Source organism: Ambystoma mexicanum, chromosome 5p, assembly GCF_040938575.1.
Source record: "Ambystoma mexicanum isolate Mex_15411 chromosome 5p, UKY_AmexF1_1, whole genome shotgun sequence".
Classification (NCBI taxonomy): Eukaryota; Metazoa; Chordata; class Amphibia; order Caudata; family Ambystomatidae; genus Ambystoma; species Ambystoma mexicanum.
This window is the reverse complement of record NC_090930.1, coordinates 151,291,995-151,315,065: the sequence shown is the minus strand read 5'-3', so window position 1 is coordinate 151,315,065 and position 23,071 is coordinate 151,291,995. Positions and strand designations below refer to the sequence as shown.

General features: G+C 47.7%; 1 protein-coding gene across 1 annotated transcript in view; it reads right to left on the bottom strand.

Annotated features, from left to right (window-relative positions):
- LOC138480807 (pre-mRNA 3'-end-processing factor FIP1-like) overlaps nucleotides 1–23,071 on the bottom strand; it is an 889,709-nt gene that overhangs the window by 251,722 nt on the left and 614,916 nt on the right. Inside the window, exons 11-12 of the mRNA XM_069612552.1 lie at nucleotides 11,769–11,795; nucleotides 11,106–11,166 (exon numbers count right to left, since the gene is read on the bottom strand). Of these exons, the coding sequence (XP_069468653.1) occupies nucleotides 11,106–11,166; nucleotides 11,769–11,795 (88 nt within the window). The remainder of the gene's footprint in view (nucleotides 1–11,105; nucleotides 11,167–11,768; nucleotides 11,796–23,071) is intronic.

Here is a 23,071-nt window from a genome sequence, read left to right as displayed (position 1 = left end):
ACCTGGGTTTGGACGTTCCATAAATGCTATAAATAAATATGGTCCAAAGAAACACTTCTACAGCGATTGTTTTGTACAAATAATGGTTTATTTCTTATATATGGGATACATTACTCACCGTAATCTTATTTCTGATGCTTGTATCTGCTTAGATTCACATGCTGTGCATAGGCCGACATCTAGTGGAAGCTGTGGAGTATTAGTCTGTTTTTAGAAACTCGTAAATGGGCATCGAGCTAGGGCGTGCCAGTAATACTATCCCTAGTGTGACGTCCACTGTACCCATGATCCCGCGTGCAGGACCCTCAGATTGTATTTTTTCTGACATGAGGTAGCATGAGGAGTAGCGTGAGTACAGAGTGTCCAAGCTGATAGATAAGACTACAAGCATCCATGCGCCTTCTCTCAGAGGGGAGGAAGGGCAGGCGCATGTGAATCTAAGCAGATACAAGCATCAGAAATACTATTACAGTGAGTAATGTATCCCTTCTGAGGCTTGTCGAATCTGCTTAGATCACATGCTGTGCATAGATTAGCGAGCAGAATCAGGAGAAGGTGGTGGGATGTAAGAAGGGTCATGAGCGAACAAATGTCCCACTTGAGTATCTGTCTTGGAATGAGTGTCAATGCAGTAGTGCTGAGTAAAGGTGTGAATAGAGCTCCATGTAGCTGCTTTGCAAATGGTGTCAAGGGGTACATTTGCAATGAAAGCCAGAGTGGCCCCGGTGCCTCTTGTAGAGTGGGACCTTGGCGTAAAAGGCAGAGTTTTATTTGAAAGGGGGTGGCACAGTTGGATACATTTGACTATCCATTTTGAGATGGCAACTTTAGAGACACAATCTCCTTTCTCTGCCTGTAGCTATGGAGACGAACAGTTGATCTGTCTTTCTTAGCGGCCTGGTCTTGTCTACGTAGTAGAGGAACGCTCTTCGCACATCTAAAGTGTGTAGTTTCACCTCAGCAGAGCTTTTGGGTTCTTGGAAGAAGACTGGTAGCTCAATAGACTGGTTAACATGGAATTTAGAGATGAACCTGGGTGAGAACCTAGGGTGAGTTTGTGAAACCAGTTTATCCTTATGAACAGTAAGAAAGGATTCTGCACTGACAGAGCCTGAATTTCACTGACCCTTCTAATGGATGTAATGGCTACTAAGAAGGCAGTCTTATAAGTCAGGTGTTTGAGACTAGATTTCTGCATGGGTTCAAAGGGGGGCCTCATGAGTTTAGGAAGCACCACATTGAGGTCCCATCCTGGTGGAGGGTTTGAAATTGGAGGGTGGAGTCTCTTTAACCCTTCCATAAAAGCCTTAACCACTGGTACTTTCCACCACAACACCTTGTTATGGGAGGTGGTGTAGGCTGACAGCGCCGCCAGGTGTACCTTGAGTGAATTAAATACCAACCCTGCGTCCAGCAGGTGGAGCATGTAGGTGACAATATTGCAAGGAGTGCAATCAACCAGGTTGATTTGTTTATTCTGGCACCAAATAAATCTTTTCCATTTATCAAAGTAAGAGTGTCTTGTGTTTGGTTTCCTTGATTCTTTAAGGATATCCATGCATCTCTGTGGTAGATTGAGATGGCCAAACTCTATGACTTCAGGATCCATGCTGCCAAGTTCATTGAGTTGGGTTGAGGATGCACAGTTTGACCTTGGTGCTGGGAGAGTAGGTTTCGCCAACCATTCCATCATGGGCCGCAGGCGCGCATTGGGAACCAGGTAAATACATGATGCCATCATGCCTAGCAAACACATCGCTTTGCGCACCCTTATCTGGCAACCGGGCCGATATTGAGGAATTTGCAGTAGTAGATTCCGAATTCTTTCCTCTGATGGAAAGGCCAACCCCTCTTGAGTGTTTAGGACAGCTCCCAGGAACTGTTTGGAGGTGTTTGGCACCAGGCTTGACTTTTTCTCGTTGATTGAGAAACCCAATTCGAAGAGGTCGATCGTTCTTTGGATGTTGGATCTGCAAATTACTGGGTTCTCCCCCGTGATGAGCCAGTCGTCCAGGTAATGGTACACCTGGATTGCCTCCCTGCCTAGGTGCGCCGCCACCACCGCCAGTACCTTGGTGAATACTCTTGGAGCCGAGGCTATCCCGAAGGGCAGCACCTTCAACTGGTAGTGCTGACCGTCCACCTTGAAGCGCAAGAATCTTCTGTGCGCTGGGACCATGGAAATATGAAAATAGGCATCTTTCATGTCCAATGTTGCCATGTAATCTCCTCTTTTTAGGAGGGGGATTACCTCTTGGAGTGTTGTCATGTGAAATATTTGGGGCTTGACATACTTGTTTGCAGGGCGTAAATCTAATACTGGGCGCATTGACAGATCTCTTTTTGGCACAAGGAAGTAAGTTGAATAAATACCCTTGTTTACCTGGTTGCCCGGGACGAGTTCTATCGCATCTTTTGCGAGAAGATTGACCATTTCCTCGAGGAGGATCTTCTGGTGGTCCAGGGAGTGTATTTTGTGTCTTGGAGGGTGGTTGCGGGGACGCTTTAACAGTTCGATGCAGTATCCCGCGGACACTGTGGACAGCACCCATCTGTCCGAGGTGATCCCTTCCCATGATTGGATAAAGGTGGAAATGCGCCCCCCATACTGGGAATGCATGGGAAGGGACCGTGAGCGGGGCGTCACTGTTTTCCGGGAGGCGTACCGCCTCTACCTGGGCTGCCTCTCCCTCTACCATCGCCCCTCGTTAGCTCTGGCGTAACCTTGGGTAGTTTGTTGGTTGCCAACCCATGATCTACCTTGGCCCTGTGAGTAATTAGAACCTCTCTGGGAAATCTGGCCGCGTGGGCGTTGAAAATTATTACTCCCTCTTTGGTTCGTGGGTTTGTTAGTCAATTGTCCCAGGGACCTTAGGGTATCGTATTCCTCTTTGGCAGTTTTGAGTGCCTCTTCTACCGCTTTCCCAAACAAGACATTTGGTTCCACCAGCATGTCGATAAGAGTAGCCTGGGTCTCGGGTTTGAACCCTGACTGTCTCAGCCAAGCGTGTCGCTTTATGACAGTGCTCTCTGCAATTAGCCGGCCTGCGTTTGCTGCATCAAAAGTCGCTTTCAGAATGCATCCGGACACTGATCTCCCCTCCAAAGCAATCTGGGCTAATTGGCCCTTTAGTGGTTCTGGTGCGGCGGCAATGAGGGTGGCTACTTGCTCCCATTGGTGGCAATTATAACTTGCCAGCAGAGTGGTGGAATTCGCAATCCTTGCCTGGTAAGCAGAAGTGGAAGCCATCTTCCTTCCTAGACCATACCATTTTTTGCTCTCCTTGTCTGGGGGATGTTCGGATGATGCTAAAGGAGTGCCCACTCTTTTTCTGGTGGTAGTCACTACCAAAGAGTCGGGCTTAAGCTGACCTCTTATGTAAAGTGGGTCGGAAGGGGCGGCCCTGAATAATTTTTCAATTCTGGGGTTGACTGCCTGGGTGAGATTAGGGGTGAATAGGGAGGGTTCAATTCTGTGTTGGATTGACTTCAGAATTGGTATGGCTTGTGCAACGGATTTCTTGTCCCCCATGATTTCTTCTGCAAAGTCCCTTTCTTCCTGAGCCCCTTGAGTGTCTATGTGAAAGCGCTCTGCTGCCCTAGCTAAGACCTCATTCAGAAGTGGCTTATTATCCACAGGAGAGTCATTGACAGGTGGATCTTTGGGGATAGGTGAGTCTAGACTATAGGCTTCTGCCTCATCTACTTCCTCCTCATCCTGGTCCTCGTCGTCTCCGTAATAATCGACCCGTTTGGTTGTCCAGTACTTGTATGTCTGGATCTTCAGCATACTGATGGTAGGGTTGCACAGAGTGGGTCTGAAATCAGACCTTGAGCTGGAGTTTCCTTCCGAGGTCTCTTACTAGGGGGCTGTATCACGACCTTCGCCCAAAACCCCCTCTGGCAAACCCATTGGCCAGGTGGAGTCAGGACTCGGGCCTCTAGAGCCTGGCATCCTCTTCAAAAGCCCTCATGGCGCCAGGCTCATACACCATGAACAACAAGGTGTTTGGGAACTACTTTATTGTATTGTCAGCCAACATGGATGCAAACACATAGCTTGGTTCCCTAAGAACCAAGCTATGCGGTCTAGTGTTTTGGGTGTGGCAGGCCTGGAACTACTTTCCCTGGTACTACTTTACCTGGGCTATATAAACCACACCCTGACTGCAGAACATGCTTCGTGTTACTTTGCAGCTTGCAACGTGACGCTCACCATTTCCAGCTATTCCCTCGAACCTCGGAGAAGCAGAACCTGCAAGGAAACAAAAGGAACATCATTAGCAGCAGCAGCATCTTACTTGCAGTCTTCATCTTTAAACACTCGCAGCTACTGAGAACAGCTTCCCGGAATCTGCACGCCTCCCGGACAGAACGACCTGAAAGAGGAAGATAGAGGCAACATTAAAGAAAGCTGTAGAGACTTTTACAAATAACGAACTGATCAAAATGCTTACCTGGCTGGTCGCTTCTCGGCTGGCACCACTCCGGACATTCCACTCGCGCTGAAGAAAACCGCGACCTACAAGGAAGGAAAACACAGGTTAGCAAAGGCAAGACTTCGCAGCACTGCACATAGCGCTTACTTACCGCATCATAGTGCTCTTAATGCGCCATCATTTACCATTGGGGCTCAACCAAGCCAGTTCGCCGCGCTGAAGCTCAGCATACCTAAGGGAAAAAAAAGACATTTTAAACAAAGAAAGGCATACAGGATATCAACAAAACTAAAGAACAGCAATAAGACCTACCTGAACAATATCAAACGGGCCAGCGTCAGTGAAGTAACTGGACCGCACTCGCCCATGAAAGACAACGCGCCCCTGCAAAGAAGGCAGGACGGAGAGCACGCCTAATTCTACCACAAGGTGAGGAGAGGGCGCCAGAGGGTGGAGGGAGGATACTTCCCCCAGTCGGTCAGTCTTGAACACAGTCGTCCTGTATTTTCAGGCAGAACCTTCCCTGCAGACCACATCAGGGCAAAGCCGAGAAGCATACCAGCGAGGAACCCGGCTGGGTGGCGTCCCTGTGGATACCAGGTGAGCGTAACAGGCTGAGGGTCTTTGGATCCTGAAGGAGTAGAGGTGACAGGGGTATTCTGATAACTCAGAAAATAGTCCGTTTTTTTCATAGAAATTAGCCATAAATGACATTCTACTTATCACCCTGTCGATGTCCTCAGAACTCCACTCTCTGGAACTGGGAATGAGGACCTCCTGCTGAGGCTCCTCCTCTATTCCCATATCCTCTGGAGTGGGCGGGACAATCTTGGGCCTGGTGACAGTCTTAATTGGTCTTTAACTGAGGATGTATGCATTTGGGCCTGGGGTGCAGAAGTTTTTTTTGATGATTTCTTCTGCTGTTTTCCCCCTTCCCCCCCGAGTGGAGGCATGCTTTCCGGATTTATGGGCCTTCTCTGAATCGTTCGACGCCTGGCGTCGAGATTCGCCTGGCGTCGAGATTCGCCTGGCGTCGAGATTCGGTGGTGGTCTGGCTACGTTCTGTAGCCTTAGAGTGTTTACGTCGAGACTCGGAGGCAGACGTGGAAAGGGCTACCGGAGTGGACTTTAGGCGAGCTGCTTGGGGGTAGAGGTGTTACGCTCACCTGGCTCCCACAGGGGCGCCGGTCGGACCCCGACTGCTGCGGCCTCCACCCACGTGATGCGTAGTGCAGCGATGACTGACTGGATCTGCCCTCCTAATCTTGTCTGCTTTGCCCGTAGAAATATTCTCCTACAAGTGGAGAGATAGATTTAGCCACTTGTGGATTAAAGTGATAGCACCCCCACTGTCCTCCCCACGAATCACCTCTGAAGCGCCCTCTCAGCAATCTCACATTATATTCTTGAAGGATGAGCTCTCCATCCTGCGAAGCACGCAGGGGCGCGTTGATGACCAGTTACTTCACTGGCCTGAAGATATGGGAAGAGTTGTAGACGAATCCTGAACCTAAAAGGTCCTGGCGAAGAGCCGTAAGTATATAGTTCGTAAGAGTTCAAAATGTCTGGAATTAACTCCTGTTCAATTCCTCTTATCTTGCAGCTTTGACCCAATAAGAAGATTGACAGCTGAAAGCGCTCCGGTAAAAGTCTGTTACCCAAAACTGTCCGGTAAATAATGCCAAGGGTTAAACTTGCAGCTTTCTCCTTATCTTACAGGTGCGGCATTAGAAGATATGGTGTGCTGAAGAATTATACCTCCGTCGGTAAAATCAGGTAAGCATATGGCGGCTAAAGAGATTGTCTCTGTGTTCTCTCTGCTCACCTTGTTGTTTCTTGTCCCCCTTAGGTGCCGGGATTCGGCGATGTAAAGATGGAGACTGCGCCGGATCGAAGAGATGCTGCGTGGAACGGTCAGTATTGCGCGGCGCTGCTGCTGGCGATGCGACGCGTTTCAAACCAAGTCTTTCCTCTGGTTTGAAGATGCGATGAATCCGGAATCAGGTAAGAAATCAGGTAATACTCTTGTTCTAACCTTTGCTTCTTGCCTTCTTTCTAGGTGCTCCAGGTTTGAGGCGGCGTGGCAGAAGGCTGGATGCTGCTGCTGGCACGGTGAGCGTTACGCTGCTGGATGCAGAATAACGCGAAGCGAGTGCTGCTCTTCGGGCGTGCTTTAAATAGCCTCCAAAGTAGTCCCAGGTAGGTATTCCTCCCCGACCACACCCGAGTAACAAAATAGTCCCTAAGGTAAAGTAGTCCCTTCCAGGCCTCACATGGGCTTGGATCTTCTTGCAGCATGGTCTGCATCAGGTAAGTGTGCACTTATGAGCCTGGCGCCGAAGGCGCCAGGGCTGAACCCAGACAGCCCCTAGCAGGGGTTGCTGGGTTTTCTCAAGGCAACATGATGCCTGCTCTCAGGGCTGATGGACGTGGTCTGGAAGCCCGGGGGTATGCATCATGACAAGAGGTCGGATTCGTCTCCCGACAAGCCTACCTCTGTAACTTTGGGGAGTGAGACACTCTTGGCAATCGTGGACGGTTGCCTTGTGTTGTTTCGGCGATCTAGACCTCGAACGCCCAGAGGGGACAGATTCTGCGGACCGTTCCCTTTGTGCCTCCTTTTTTCGGTGACTCGACACGTGTGTCAAGTCCCAGCTGGGTTTAGTGTGCTTAGGTGCAGTAGTGTGGGAAGTGCTAGTGTCGCCGGATGTAGTCCCCATAACTGCCCCGCCGGACAATCCTCTGAGGCCAGGGACTTGCGCTTGGGCGTCTTTCGACACCCCTGTGCCCTCACCGTCCGAAACATCAGCGTTCCTGCAGTCACTGAAGGAACCCACCGCGTCCATGGCCTCGAGCTGCCTGGCGTAATGGGCCCAACGTTTAGTGGAGCGGTCCTTTAGTGTTTTAGCTTTAAAGAGTTTACACGCTCTGCAAGTAGCTTCGGGGTGATCCGTAGGCAGACAGAGGTTGCAAGTTTTGTGCTTATCTACCCAATGAAACTTACGGTTGCACTTGGGGCAGGATTTAAATGGCGTAATCTCCATATGGTATTTTATGGCAGCGGGCGAGTATATATAGGAAATCGAGTGTGAGTGTGTGTGTGTCCACCCCCCACTCTCCCTACTTGCAGGGCCGAGGCCGGAGGCCTTCGGAGGTCCAATCCGTCATGCAGTCTCGACGGCTGTTGGTTCTTCGGACCAGCGTCGATCTTCAGATCTCGACGTGGGAGTTAAAGAACGGGGAATTTTAGATCAATTATGACAAAATGGCTGAAAGCCAGGGAACTCCACAACTATGCTTCTAAAAAGTATGGCGGAAAAAAACAATCGGTGGGTCCTACACGCGTGAGGGATCATGGGTACAGTGGACGTCACACTAGGGCTAGTATTACTGGCACGCCCTAGCTCGACGCCCATTTTCGAGTTTCGAAAAACAAACTAATACTCTGCAGCTTCCACTAGATGTCGGCCTATGCACAGCATGTGATCTAAGCAGATTCCACAAGCCTCAGAAATATATATATATATATATATATAGGCAAAGAGAATTCTTTAGAAAGTTAAGTACTATTAGAAGTCAAACAATACAAACACCAACACAATACTTATGTTAAGTAAACCAAAGCATATCACCCATTTAGAATAGCAGTATGCAATTCAAGGTGAGTAAAACCACATCATTAGACTTTTATAATGACAATATGCAATTCAAGGTAAGCAAACCATATGGATAGTAAACTGTTATTCTGTTAATACAATTCTACTACTAACATGAGTTTCTAGAATAGTGGAACACAATTCAAAGCTAAGTAAATAACTTAGCAACACTTTTCTGAATGTTATCAAGCAATTCACAGTTAAGTAGTACCTTTGCAACACTTGTAACATTCTATTTTAGGAATATACAGTTACAGCACCACCACATAGCAATTAAGTACTTTGCAAGTATTTTAATTCTTTTTTATTTAGAGAGGCCTTAACTTTAGCAGTCCTTCCCTTATCTAGGGCATGAGTGTTCTCTGAGGCAGAAGGGGGGGCTCCTGATGGTCCAGGGGCCAGCTGTAGGCAGAACAGGACTAGGCACAAACTAAAAGTCAGAATTCCAGAGAATTTTTCAACTAACAAGTATGTAATCGACTTTAGAGTTAGTAGACGTTTTCAGGGATTTTGTAGAAGGCTCCCTGGATGCGTTCCAGCGTTAGGCCTGGCCCAACGGTATGGGCGAACGCCCAACTACACGAATCACTGCCCTAGCCACACAGGACTGACACAAAGACTTTAGGTCAGTATTACCTCAAGCCACAAAGTACCTCAGCAGTGAAAAGCTTGAAGACGTAATCCTGCTTCTGGAGGTCAAGCAGGAGTCCACCGAAGTTTCAGCGAGATGTATTTATGGGAAGACGTTGACAGCACTCAGCCTCGAGGTCCCAGTGTATTGGCGGTTTGCAGCCCGGGAAGGCTCGAAATGCAGATGGTCTTAAGACTGATTGGTCCCACCAGTCCAAGGGTCGGAGTCGTCGTCTTAGTGACTCCTCTGTCACATGGAAGCCTGGTTCAGCACAGGCAACGGTTACACAGCAGACTTCTCTTCTCCTCCCCTCCCCCTCTTTCTCTTTCTCCTCCTCCTCCTCCTCCTCCTCGGATTCAGCTCCAGTGGTCGACTTATCTTCAGCTTTCCTATCCACAGCATTTATCCAGGAACCCAGCCAATCAGCGCACATGCTACATTCAAACTTTTGGGGGCAGGAGGGCTGTCCATCTGATCATCCTGTAACTGTTTACCGGATCATTGCTGTGTTTTCTTGTACACAATATGGTTGAGAATTTCTCTACATTCCTTTCAGGCTTTGGGGACACATTTAGGGTTTTCTCATAGTATTCCATCTCCAATCCTTAGCCGACTCAACTGGTTCCATTCTAGTTTTTCTCTCGTTAGGAAAGATATTCATAAAGAGCTCTTTGGGAGGGTCCTGAAAGGCCAGCCTCATTGGTGAACAAGTTTAAAGACAAGACAATGGGCCTAGCCAAACTCTTGCAAGACAATGAAGGGAGCACAGACAGTAATGCAGACTTCAGGAGATTAGAGGCTGGTGTTTAAGTACAATTAACAACACAGTGTCAGCCATACTCATTTTCACAACAAAAAGAATGCAAAAAGAGTAAAAATGGCACTGCAGCCACCACATTGTCTTTAGGCACATATAAAAGTAACCAAAGATCCCATGTGTAAAATGTTAGGGTTGTACAAAAGTATCTCCATTGCAATGTAAGGTGCTGTGTGAAATGTTAAAGATAGAAGAATTCAAAAAGGAAAACAGAATTTTCCAGTACTGATAATCTGAAGGACTAGTCAGTTTACCCATAAGAAAGGAGAAAAGGAAAGGTAAGTGAAGCTGAAGGCTTTTATTCGCTTCAAAAAGTCAGGACACGAGCAAAAATCAAAACAAAAATAATGGGGTTCTGTAGAAAAGTATGGAGGGGAAAGTTGCAAAAAAGAAAGTATTTCTTAAAGTGTTTTGTATAGATCAGCTGGATTGGGTTATAGGCCTGGGTGTGTGGTACAGTTTACGTGTTTCACAAATTAGCAGGAATTGTTTGACTTCTTGACCTGTGGACACCATAGTTTGCAAAAAAAGAAATCCACTGTAGAGATATGCCCCATAAAGTGGAATAGGAAAGAGGTTAGTTTGTTCGCTTTATTAAAAAAATGGCAATTTAATTATGTCAATTTTCCAAATAACAGTGTGCTGAAAAGTAAGGACTCTGCCACAAGCGGACTCTTAATGCCAAGTACAATGAAGCGTTGATTCCTTTGTTACCACAAACGTATACTTTGTGCAGCTCTTCAAATGGACCAGGATTTTGTGTTCTTCAAAACAAAAGCTACTATCCTAAATCCAAGTCTGTAGACCAAGTAGCCAAACAGATCTCACTGTGTATTTTCTATCTGTGCCCAAACTAGACATCAACAGTACCCTACTTCTAGAGCAAAACTACCCCAAGAATAAGGTTATGTGAATCTTGTGTTTTTCTCTGATGCCAACACTCGTTGATGGTGTTAGAGGAAATTAGGTGAAATATATTGTACATTTCTGATAATATTGAAATGTGTTTACAAGCAGTGATACATGTGAATATTTATAACAATGAGGTGTTATGTTGTCTTGAATACGATTTTTTTAAAGAAATGAGTATTGTGCATTATGAATGTAAAAATTATAGGGGTAATAGCAGCGAGGTAGTGCTTCTTCTGCAGACAAGTTGCCTTTATTTGTCTGGAATATTGTAGGTGACTTCCCCAACATTTAAAATTAAAGTGAACACATTAAATTATTTTGAATTATTTTAAATAAAATAATATTCAGATTAAAAGCATCCTGTTTCTTGTCCCAAATATTTGGGGTGGAATTGTTATGGTAGGGCATGTTAAATAAAGAAATATTTATCTGTACAAGGATCTTCAAAATGTATGCATTTTATAGATAAACTCACCGTACAAGGAATTTAGACCAACAGACAGTTTAAGTGCTAAGCAATTATCAACTGAGCTCATGTGCAGGACAATAATTTGCTTTTCCAATGGTCACAAGAACATTTTTAATGCCTGAATTTGGATTTTTCATTGAAACATATAGGACGTTTACACTATCTGTATCGTTCATCTTACCCGTCTAGTGTCTGAATGAGCAGCGCCGGAGGAGGAGCCAGTTGAGGTGGTGGATACATGCCTAATAAGGAGAAATAAAGTTATGTAAGCCAATTCGCAAAGATCTGTTAAATTTATCAACCAAATCCTCCATTGCTTCCATTCATTTATGCTAAAAATGCTTTCTTAACAGCCACCCCAACCGATTACCCACGATTCATTGTCAACTCACCATCAGATTCATCCTTTGGAGATCTGGATAGGAATGGTGGTTTCTTCAGTCTAATGTTTGTTTAAGTTGGAGGGCACTCACATCAAGGGTATTATTTGACATGACGGGAAATCAGAATAAACAAGCTCATCCTCTGGTGCCTCCCTGTCTGAATATAATCTACTACACTCTCTGAATATACTCTACTACACTAAGCAACCAATACACAGAGAAATGTTTAAAGTCTATGCATGAATAGCTGCACTGAGCACCTGAGTGCTTATAAAAAGTATACAGAAAACCAAAGCTTCAAACATTTGGTCAAAGGGACATAATGGGTGCAGAGCAAAAAAAACAATCTCACAAATGTGCTCGTAATGGTCCCTAAAGCAACCATAACATGGCCACTGCCGTTCTAAAGCAACCATCATTAATTACTTTATAGATTGAGAGAGCAGGTAACAGGTGCTTACCTCGCATGGGACTTGGTGGAGGTAAACCTGCAGAAAAATCAGAACAAAAACAACAATACCATGTTTCACAGTGGGTAGAGCATAAACCTGTTAAACACAACTTGGGGGGAAGGCATTAGTAGGCATGCACAGACACATCCCCCCATCCCTTAGTATTGATTACTATCAACTATTAGCAATTCTGTTCCAGTTGTAAAGCAAAAGTGATAAAACTCCAATAAAACACAGACATGCATGGTTTTGCCTCAGATTCCCGGTCACACAAACATCAAGGTTCACATGTGTATCTGGCATGCATGTCAAAGCTGCTCCTGCTTCTCCTCAGAAGAACAAGTTACTTTCTTACCTGGTAACGTTCTTTCGATGGGATGGTCCGACGACGTATTCCATATCTATGATGCGCCGTCCCAGAGGACCTCCTCCGACGGCCGACGTCACCCGATGTGATAAGTAGGACGCACGACGCCCATACCCTCAGTTATAGTTTTTTCCCAGAACGTGTGCCACCAGTTTCTGCCAGTCAGACACACAAGGCCTTGCGGAACGCAAGCTGCAATCGCAAAAGAAATTCTGCAGCGGGGAAGGCAGGGAAGGAGCTATATGGAATACGTCGTCGGACCATCCCATCGAAAGAACGTTACCAGGTAAGAAAGTAACTTGTTCTTCGAGGGGATTGGGTCCTCCGACGTATTTTATATCTATGACAGACTCCCAAAGCAGTACCAAGCAAGGAGGTGGGAAAGAATTTAGAATACAAATTTAGCATGCCCAATCAAATTGCAGAATCGAGAACTGCCTTGCCAAAGGCCAGATCTTGCCCTCTGATGGAATCGAGGGAGTAGTGACGTACAAAAGTATGTACTGAAGCCCAGGTGGCTGCATCACAGATGTGACGAATAGGAACTCCCCTCTGCAGAGCAGTAGACGCAGCCACTCCCCTATTAGAATGGGCCCGCAAGCCAGCCGGAGGATCCTTACCCGCTAAGCGGTAACACTCGGAGATAGCTAAAATAATCCAACGAGACAAAGTCTGTTTCGTCACAGCTTGTCCCAAACGCTTTCCAGCGTAACCAATGAAATGTTGATCGTCCACTCTGACCCGGGACATGCGCGAAATATAAAAGCTCAACGCTCTCCTAGGATCCAGCCTATGGAGCCTCTCCTCTTCCTTACCACGATGTGGAGGAGGATAAAACGCCGGAAGAACAACCTTCTGACTCAAATGAAATTCCGAAACCACCTTCGGAAGAAAAGAAGGACGAACTCTAAGGACAACCCTGTCCTTATGAAACACAGTGAAGGGTGGCTTAACTGAAAGTGCCTGTAACTCACTCACTCTGCGAGTGGAAGTAACCGCAACCAAAAACACAGTTTTCAGAGTTAACAGCCTCAAAGGGCAAGAATGTAAAGGCTCAAACGGAGCACCCATAAGAAACTTAAGAACAAGGTTCAAATCCCAACCTGGCACCAGAAAAGGTGACGGAGGGAATACATTAGTGAGCCCTTTCAAAAACTGCGAAATTAAAGGAATTTTAAAATAGGAACACTCTTCAGACGAGCACTTAAATATGGACAGCGCCACCAGGTAACCTTTAATGGTCCCCACTTGCAAGCCCCTGTGGGCCAAAGAAAGCAAAAAAGACAGAACCATGGGAATGTCACAATCAAAAGGATACACATTCTGAACTCTGCACCAGTCGCAGAACTTTCTCCAACGGCACAGAGACTTAGTTGCTGGCCGAGAGCAACACCTTCATCACGTCTTCAGGGAGGTCCCAATCCTTATACCTCAACCTTTCAGAAGCCAAGCGTGAAGATTGAGGGATCTGACCTCTGGATGGAGAACCTGAGCCCCCCTCCCGTGAGAGCAGATCGTCTTGGTAGGGAAGACGACGTGGAGGGCAGATGGACAAGTCTAGAAGGTCCGGGTACCACGTCCTCCGGGCCCACGTCGGAGCAATGAGGATCATCCGGGAACCGAACCTCCGTAACCTCCGCAGCACTTGCAGGATGACGGGGACTGCAGGAAACGCGTACAGCAGTGGGAATGACCACTCCACCACGAACGCATCTCCTAAGGCTCCTTTTGGAGGAAATTCCCGTGAGCAAAACCTTTCGCATTTCCGGTTGACACTGGAGGCGAAGAGATCCACTTGAGGGGTCCCCCAAAGGGCGAAGATCTCCAGGAGAATCTCCTGAGCCAGCTCCCACTCGTGAGAGATCGAGCTCTGCCTGCTCAGAGCATCCGCCGTCTCGTTGTCGTCTCTGGCCAGATGAACAGCCGAGATTGAAACTTCCTGCTGGATGGCCCAGAATTCGAGCTGCATCGTCTCCCTGCACAGCGGAAGTGACCCTGCCCCCCCCTTTTTGTTGAGGTAGTGCATGACCACCGTGTTGTCTGTTAGAATCGGGACACTCTTTCCGCTCACAGTCGGCAGAAAAGCCTTCAGGGCTAGCCTGACTGCCCTCAGCTCCAACAGATTGATATTGAGTCTGGACTCCGACGGAGACCAACGACAGCTGACTGTCAACTCGTTGGCATGAGCTCCCCATCCCGTGAGGGATGCGTCCATCACGATCGTCATCTCCGGCCAGGGCAGCCAAAATGGGGCCCCCTTCATCAGATTGCCCTCGACGGCCCACCACAGAAGGTCCCGGGCCACCGAGGGCGGCACCTGAACAGGTTTCAGACAGCCTGCCGGAGGACTGAGACCACTGGAGCTTGAGTGCCCACTGCAAAGATCTCATCCGCAGACGAGCCTCTGGCACCAGAAGAATGCGGGATGCCATGAGGCCGAGCAGTCTCAAGAACTCGGACGCTGGGAGATCCTGGGCAAAATGAAACTTGTGCACCATCTGCTGAATGTGAAGAGCCCTCACCTGAGGAGGAAAACACTGCCCCGGGGACGTGTCGAGCACTGCTCCGATGTACTGGAGCCGCTGCATTGGTGTCAAATGGGACTTCTTTAAATTGAGGGAGAAGCCCAGCCTGTGAAGGGAGTAGCAGGTGACGGACAGATGATCCAGGACTTGCTCGGGAGAGCTCCCCCTGATCAACCAATCGTCCAGGTAGGGGTAGACGTGAATCCCCCCTTTCCTGAGATGTGCTGTTGCCACCACCACCATGAGCTTGGTGAAAAGCCTCGGGGCGGAGGTCAATCCGAACGGCAGGACCTGAAACTGAAAGTGCGAGTGGCCAACCGCAAACCTCAGGTACTTCTTGTGCTTGGGATGGATCGGCACATGGAAGTAAGCATCCTTGAGGTCGAGAGACATCAACCAGTCCTGAAGTTGTAGGGCCTGGAGGACTTGAGAAAGAGTCACCATCTTGAACTTGTCCTTCCTGAGGAGTTTGTTCAAACTGCGCAAGTCCATGATGGGTCTCAATCCCCCGTCTTTCTTTGATATAAAAAAAATAAGGGGAATACCATCCCTTGTTCCTCTCTGCTACAGGCACCAGTTCTATGGCGCCTTTCTCCAGCAGGGCTTGAATTTCCTGCGCAAGGAGCGGATCCGGACTCTTCAAAGAGAGGCTCCCTGGTGGATTGTCGTGAGGCCTCTGCCGAAAAGGAAGACAGTAGCTGTGGGTTATGATCTCCAGAACCCACACATCCGAAGTAATGGCTTGCCACTCTACAAGATGCTGCGCCAGCCTTCCCCCAACCGGCAAACCATGGGACCTGGCCTCATGACTGAGTGGTAGCGGCTGCGGCGTTGCCCGAGGACAAAGAGGCAACTGCCCGAGCGGCCTTGGCACCTCGAGTACCTTTATTTCCACCTCTGGCACTCTTACGATGGCCTCTTTGACTGCTAGCTCCCCTCGCTTTACTGAAGGACGAGTAATAGCGAAAGGAACCTCCCCTCCATTGCTGTCCCCTAGGACGAAAAGGCGGAGGTTGGCGAACTGCAGCGCCCAACGACTTTGCTGCAGCTTTGGAGGTCTGCAACCTCTCAAGGCTCTCGTCAGCCTTGCTGCCAAAAAGGTGTTCACCGTCAAAGGGCATGTTGAGGAGCCGGGACTGCACATCAGGAGCAAACCCAGACTTCCGCAACCACGCAAACCTGCGCATTACGGTGCTCGCCGCCATGGACCGGCTGACACAATCCGCCAAGTCCAAACCCGACTGAACGGCCTCACACATGGCATCCTTGCCATCCTGAACCATAGCAAGGAAACCATCCCGTTCGTCCCCTTCAGGAATATGTTCAGCCGCTAATGCAACACAGTTCCACAGAGTGTGTGTGAAACGAGACAAGGCACATATGGAGTTGGCCGCCTGAAGTGCCATACCCCCCGAAGAAAACACTTTCTTCGCCCAGCCGTCAAAACGTTTGTCGTCCCTATCCGGAGGGATGGTAGGATACGACGCCTGCTTTGCCGGGGGCCGTAGCCGCCTGCACCACCAAACTCTCCGGAGTGGGGTGCCTAGACAAGTAGCAGGGGTCGCTACTGGCTGGACGGTATTTTCGCGACAAAGACTTGCCCACTGCCGGGAGACTCTCCGGAGCAGTCCAAGCCGCCGCCACCCTTCTCTGCAGAGCCATATGAAAAGGCAAAACCGGGTCAGTGGGGTGACCGAGATCAAGGATGTCCGTGAGATCATCCTGAACGAACTCCCCTGGGGGAGCTGACCAACCCAAGTACTCGGTGACCCGAGACATAAGGCGCCGATATGAAGAATCAGCATGAGTGCCAGGCTCCGGCCTACAAAACTCCACCTCCGGAGAGGTGTCCAGTCCACTGGCATCATGCAGCGACTGCCGCAGGTCATCAAACTGGCTATGGCCCGAGGTAAGTTCATCTGGAACCGGAACCAAGCCGCCATCAGAGCCTCCATCACTCTCTGAAATGTACTCCAGGCGGGGAGTGGAAGACCTTTGGGGACCAAAGCAGTGCCGGACCTTAGCCGGAGCCTTTCTAGGGGCAAACCCTGTGCCACGGGGCCCCTCCGACACCACCGCCTCGAAAGGCGTCGAGGGCGACGAACGAGTCGGCATCGACAGAAAAGGCGTCGACGTCGAGCGAATCGGCGTCGACGTCAGCTGCAGCGCCGCTAGCATCGGCGGCGTCGACACAGGCCTCGAAGCCGGAGCTCCGAGCGTGTCTCTCGACGACCTAGGCGCCGACGGCGTTGACGACCCCCTCGGAGGCGGAGCCTCGAGAGAAATCGTCGACGACCTCGGCGCCACAGGCGTCGACGTCTTCTTCGAAGACGGCACAGGATCACGTGGTCTTGAGCGCGTTGAGGACCGGGACCTGGAACGGGCATGGCAAGAACGGCTACCCTTGTCCGAGCGGGACCTCTCCCACGAGCCGTGCCGATCATCCGAGCCCGAAGGCGTACGAGCGGTGTCTCTCGACCGGTGCCGACCGACCCCACTCTGAGGCGCGGACGGACCGGTGCCCTGCGATTCAAGAATCGCTAGCATCTGCTTCCCGAAGGAAGCCCATTCCTCCGGTGTCGCTTGCATGGAGGGATAAGCGACCCGCCGACGGGCGGAGTCCTCGGAAGAGGACGGGGAAGGCGACCTATGCCGGCTCTTCCGGGAATGCCTCGAAGAGGTGGAGGAGTGGCGAGACCGACTCCTGGAAGGAGACCCACTGGACTTCCGACGAAGACGCGGAGAGTCGCCTCTCGAGTCATCCGTCGAAAGCCCCGCAGACCTCGACTTCCGGGGCTTAGACACCCAGCCTACCGACAGCTTCTTCTTGCGTTCCCGCAAGGCCTTTGCCGTGAGCGACTGGCAGTCAGCACAGTCGTCCTTTTCATGGGCCTCCCCGAGGCACCAGAGGCAGGCGTCGTGCGAGTCCGTGACCGACATCTTGGACCCACAGTCCCCGCATTTCTTGAAGCCTGGACGCGGGATTGAAGACGAAGAAGACATCGCCACGAACAGGTCTTCACAACAAACCGAACAGGTTCAACAAACCGAGAATTGAAAACAGCAAACTCCAACGAGTCGAGGCGTACCGAGATTCACGAAGCGAACACGTTCGCGGAAAAAACGGAACTGAGGCTATGGGCGTCGTGCGTCCTACTTATCACATCGGGTGACGTCGGCCGTCGGAGGAGGTCCTCAGGGACGGCGCTTCAACGTCATCGACGCAGACGCCAAAGATTTTCCGAAGCAGCACAGCTGTTGACATTACCTGTCATAGATATGGAATACGTCGGAGGACCCAATCCCCTCGAAATAGATGTTTCCTTGGGCATAAGACCAAAAACAATACCCTTTTCCCTTCTGTGAAATATTGTGAATCTCCAACATCTACACAAAGGGCAGACACTTGAGAATAAGATAAATGAAGCTCAACAGAATGGTGACCACTACAAGAAAAACTTATGAAAGTTTTTATGCAGCCACTTTTTGATCCAGTTTGTTTAATTTCATCCATTACCTTTTTCCTTGTAAAAAGCTTATGTCTTTTGAGCCACAACCACAACACGACAACCAGAAAGGAAAAATAAACAGATCCAAATAATAAGTATGCATACCCCAAGAAAAACTTAAATACAAACATAAGCATCCATTCCAACATGCTCTTAAACTGGGATTTGGGGTAAAAGGAGGTAGAATATTTGGAAACAATTCAAGCTAACTAAAAGCACTTGACAATTAATACTTGGAATCACTGTTTCGGGAACGAATGAATGAAACAAAACCAACACAGAGCAGGTAAGACTTGCATTAAATTCACAGATGTCTTAGGCTTTAATAGTCCACCCTATCTAGTTAGGAGTGTCTCAAGAGTCAGACTGCGGGGCAGGGCAAACCAGGTAAGGCACATCTGTAGAAAAGTCAAGAATTCCAGAAGAAGATTTGTAGCAAGTAAGTACATGTCTTGGTTTGGGAAAAAGGGTTCAGGGACTTCGGAAAATGCTCCATGCAAGAAAAACAGGAATTAGGCCTGGGTGAACGTGTAGGGGCAAACCCCCAAACACACAAATCAGCCCTCCAGCACCAAAGGAGCAGCAAAGCGACTAGTTAAGTTTTATTAAGAGTCCCACAGTACCTTAAACATAAAGAAGAGGATGCGGCACAATGTCCCCACGATGCAGCAACAGAATCACCAGATTATTGGTCAGGCGGATTGAAGAAGGGACACTGGAATGGATCTTGCAGCAGCAATCGAGCGGAGAGTCCTTCACCAACTGATCCTTCTCGGTTCTGGCACCCTTTTCAACGCACCAGTGAAGAACGGTTACTGCCCAGTCGATTTGTCTTACTTTTTCGGTCCAGTACTGTGGTGAGGGGACTTCATGGAGTGGAATATTGCCTCTGGAGGTCCAGAAGGAGACCACCAAAAGTTTCAGGTGGAATCGATCTTCGCAGGCGGTGCAATGCACAATGGCCACAGGTCCCAGTGTACTGCAGCAAGGGAACGTCACAGCAGGTCGTGAAATGGCTCGAAATGCAGGTCGTCTTCAGACTGATTGGACCCACCACTCTAAGGGAGAGAGTTGTCCTCTTCAGGGCTCTGCTGACGCTTGGAAGAAGGGAATCAGACAGCAGCGATTACTCAGAAAGCATCGCTGGTTGTCTGGAAGTAGCTACGGGCGGCTTCTCTTCTTTCTTGACAGTTTTTCAGTTCCAGTAGTCTGCTTAGCTTCAGCCACAGGATCAACACCTCTTATACAAGAACCCAGACAATCAGCACCCATGCACCATTCAAACATTGGGGACTTGCTGTCCTTTTAGGACAGCCAGCCTCTAAATTGGAACTGGTTCCTGGCAGGCACAACATAAGACAAAGACCAGCAGAGTTTCTGAGTTCTCCCCGGTTTCCAGTCTTCACTGGCACCTTGGCGAGCTTTCGCCATGAAAACCTGTTGAAGACAAAAGTTAAACAAAAATCTCCCCCACCCTTCACAGCGAAGGAAGGGTCAAGAAAGGACAAGCCATCTTGAATTGGTGAAAAAAAGAAAACTGACACCATTTTGGTCCAATGGTGATCCCTTCTGTGCATTTCCGCAGCTGTGGGTACAGCCAGGGGGTAAACATTGCACAACGGTAGGTAGGACAAAACCACTACTACCAGCTTTTCAGATTAGCATATCACTGTAACCAAAAGGTTGCAGGAGCAGTGGGAAAGGGGATACAGTGTAGTCCCTCAGCACTCCACATAAAATGGGAGTATGGTGATCTCACAATACAAAAAGACAGGAAGGATACAATTATACCCTGCCCTTGGGAACATGTGTTCCCTTAGGGCAAATAACAGAAGATAAAAAAGGAAGCCCAAACGGCCCCCAGCAATACTGCAGAGAAAGTGCTATGACAGATGCCACACACCTTGGAGAAAAGCATGACTCCAAGAAAAAGATACACAAAGAAATCCAAAAGATTCCCAAAGAGACAATAAAAGAGTGAATCTGGAAAAAGGTTTCCACTCAATCAGGAGAACTAACAAAAAAATCCAAAAGTCCAGCAAAAAGGGCTGTCGAGCTCACAGATGGAGGAGATTGTGCATAGAACATGAAAATATACATAAGACTACCCTACCATCTTTTAATAGTGGTTCTAGAACACATACTATGGGGGAGGGTGCATTAGTGTAAATTACCAGAGAGATTATCAAGTGGCCCACATGGCACAGAGAACCCCAATAACACATTCTGCATATACAATTCATTGAAATTCAAGCATGTCCAGTTTTACTCAGCCACGCTGTTTTTTCTTTTAGTTTAAAGGGTACCCCTCTTCCCCCCCTGATGCAAGAGTTATTAATTCTTCATTTCAATCATTGTGGTGAAGTCTTTGGCTGCATTTCCAGTATCTCAGGATTTGCTTTAGAGCCACTGTTAGGGTCTCAAGTAACCCTCTGGGACGAAGAGCACTGAATCCGATCCAGCTCAAGGACCTTCACTAGTGGAGACAATTGAACCGAGAAATAAAATACTCAATCTATTCAGTCCAACAAGTTTTTCCACAAAGAGGCTGACTTTCTTGCAGGCCCAAATGATGCAATCGAACCTCCAACTATACTAAAGTACTAGCAGTTTAGAAACTGCAGCAGCCTATCTGGAGACTACCTCCAGTCAGGTCCACCTTCATAGTCCCTTTCAAGGCAACATATTCACCCCTGAATTTTTTTCAGGCTATTGCAGAAAAGAAAATGCAAAATGTTACTTATATGTCAATAAACAAATTAAAAAATACAACTTAAAATTGGAGCATATTTAATTGCAAGACCCAAAGTCTTAACTCCGTACAGCACAACCTTGTTACACAACTTGCACATTTTGTGCTAGGATGGTTTCCCTCTGCTTTGTGTTGAGGGGTGAGAGCTAGGGAACAGGGTTCGCAGTATGCTTTCCCTGGCCATACTAGATGTAGCACTCACTGAGCAGTCCAGTGCAACCTGGACGTCAGTGGGGTGGTTTAAGATGCATTATAGCACATGTAACATTCAATAAGGGAATACCCCTGCAGAGATGTTCTGAGAAATATAGTTCTTTATCTCCTGTGAAATTACATAAAATGTTGGGCAGGTTACGGGTAAGTAAACTATTTGAGAAAGACTCTTTCCGAAGAGCAATGGGATCTTTTAGATAGGTGTGTACGGGAAAATTACCATAAAGATTTCTGGGAGATGGTGGAAAAGGGTTTTAACAGGGTTTCTGAGCTGCCTCTGGGCAAATCTCTCCTGATGGTTGGGTTTCATACTTTCAGGCGATTTATTGTGCAGCTGAGGTAAGGGGCCAAACCTGTTGTGCAGGTGGAAGATGTTTTTTTGATCAGGAAGAAATTATGGCACAAATGAAGAGCCTTAAGATGTGTAAAGCCGCCGGTACAGATGGTCTGAGACCATAGGTGTTTTGCGCAGTGGTGGATTTGTGGGCTCCAGTTTTTGTACAGGTTTTAAATCCAATCACTAACATCTCTGTGATACCATGATCTTGGAACAGACGTTTGTTAGTCTGAGTGTTTAAAAAGGGTAATGTCACGGATCACAATTGCTACCGGCCAATCGCCTTGTTAGACTCTTCTAATAAACTTTTTGCTGGGTGTTTGGAGTTGCGTTTGGAAGATGTTTCAAAAGTCCAACAAAGGGCTTCATAAACCATATCTGAGGCAGTACCAAAACTCCACTCTTAGTAGAAGGCAGTACCACCTGAGAACATTTGGTAGCGTAGACAGTGTAGCAAGCTTATTTTAGGAGGGAGAAATTGTAACATACATATAGTCCAAAGAAACACTGAAACACTATGTATTGTAAAACAAAATACATGGTTAATTTAAATAGAAGTAGGCCCAGATAAATCTTGGGGAAGAAAGTACTATAACATATATAAACACAATTATAAAAACCAACTCAATACGAATGGTATACAAACCAAAGTATAACCATATTAAGTATGCAATAAGCAGTCAAGGTGAGTCAAACCTACAAAACATCCAGAATGGCAGTCACTATTCTTGGGGAGTAAAACCAGGCTATATATACTTCAGAATACAATCAGTAATTCAAGGGTATTGGACCCTTGTCAGTCATGCAGTGATCCTCAGTTACAGAAATCACTTAATAAACCAACCCAGTTACAAGAAAACACCTTGTAACAGATGCTACTTTGTAGAACACAGTTCAGAGCTAGTAGTGTAACTCATACTTTCTGGAGGGCCTTAAGCTACTCAATGACAAGTATGAACACTCACTCACTATTTTAGAATGCACTAAGCAATGTGTGGGAAAGCAAAACCCAATGTTACCAGTTAAGAAGAACAGCAGCTGTTCAAGGTAAGTAAAGACCCATTTACTTTCAAGAGGGGCTACAAGCAACTCAAAGACAATTATTAACTGCAAGCCTGTTTTAGAAATGCACTAAGATGATCAGGGAAAGCAAAATCGAACAGTAGACCCCCTTTACTGCTAGACTATTATGCAAGTCTATACAAAAAGGACGTTAAGATGTTTGGACATCTTGCTGAACTCTGGTTTGCAGAGGATTACACCTCTCCCCTTAAGAGCACCAGGAGATGTTTTAAGACACGAGTTAGGACTTGTTATTATCCCGGCAAGCTCAGAGGAGGTTTTTGTAATTCTCTCTGAATACCCAATTAAATAGCCGTTAAATCTAAATGTCACGATTGCGTGCAAAGATTCCATGCATAACACTAGTAATGGCATGAAGGGCTGGTATAATTGTGGACTTGGCCTATTAAAAGGATGGGGATGTAACGATAATGGACCGTTTAACACATACTCAACACAGATACCTCCCTAAAGAGCGCTGTGTAGTTCGCGTTAGAGGCTCTATGAGTGAGAAGCACAAAATCATCATCATCAAAGTTTTACACCC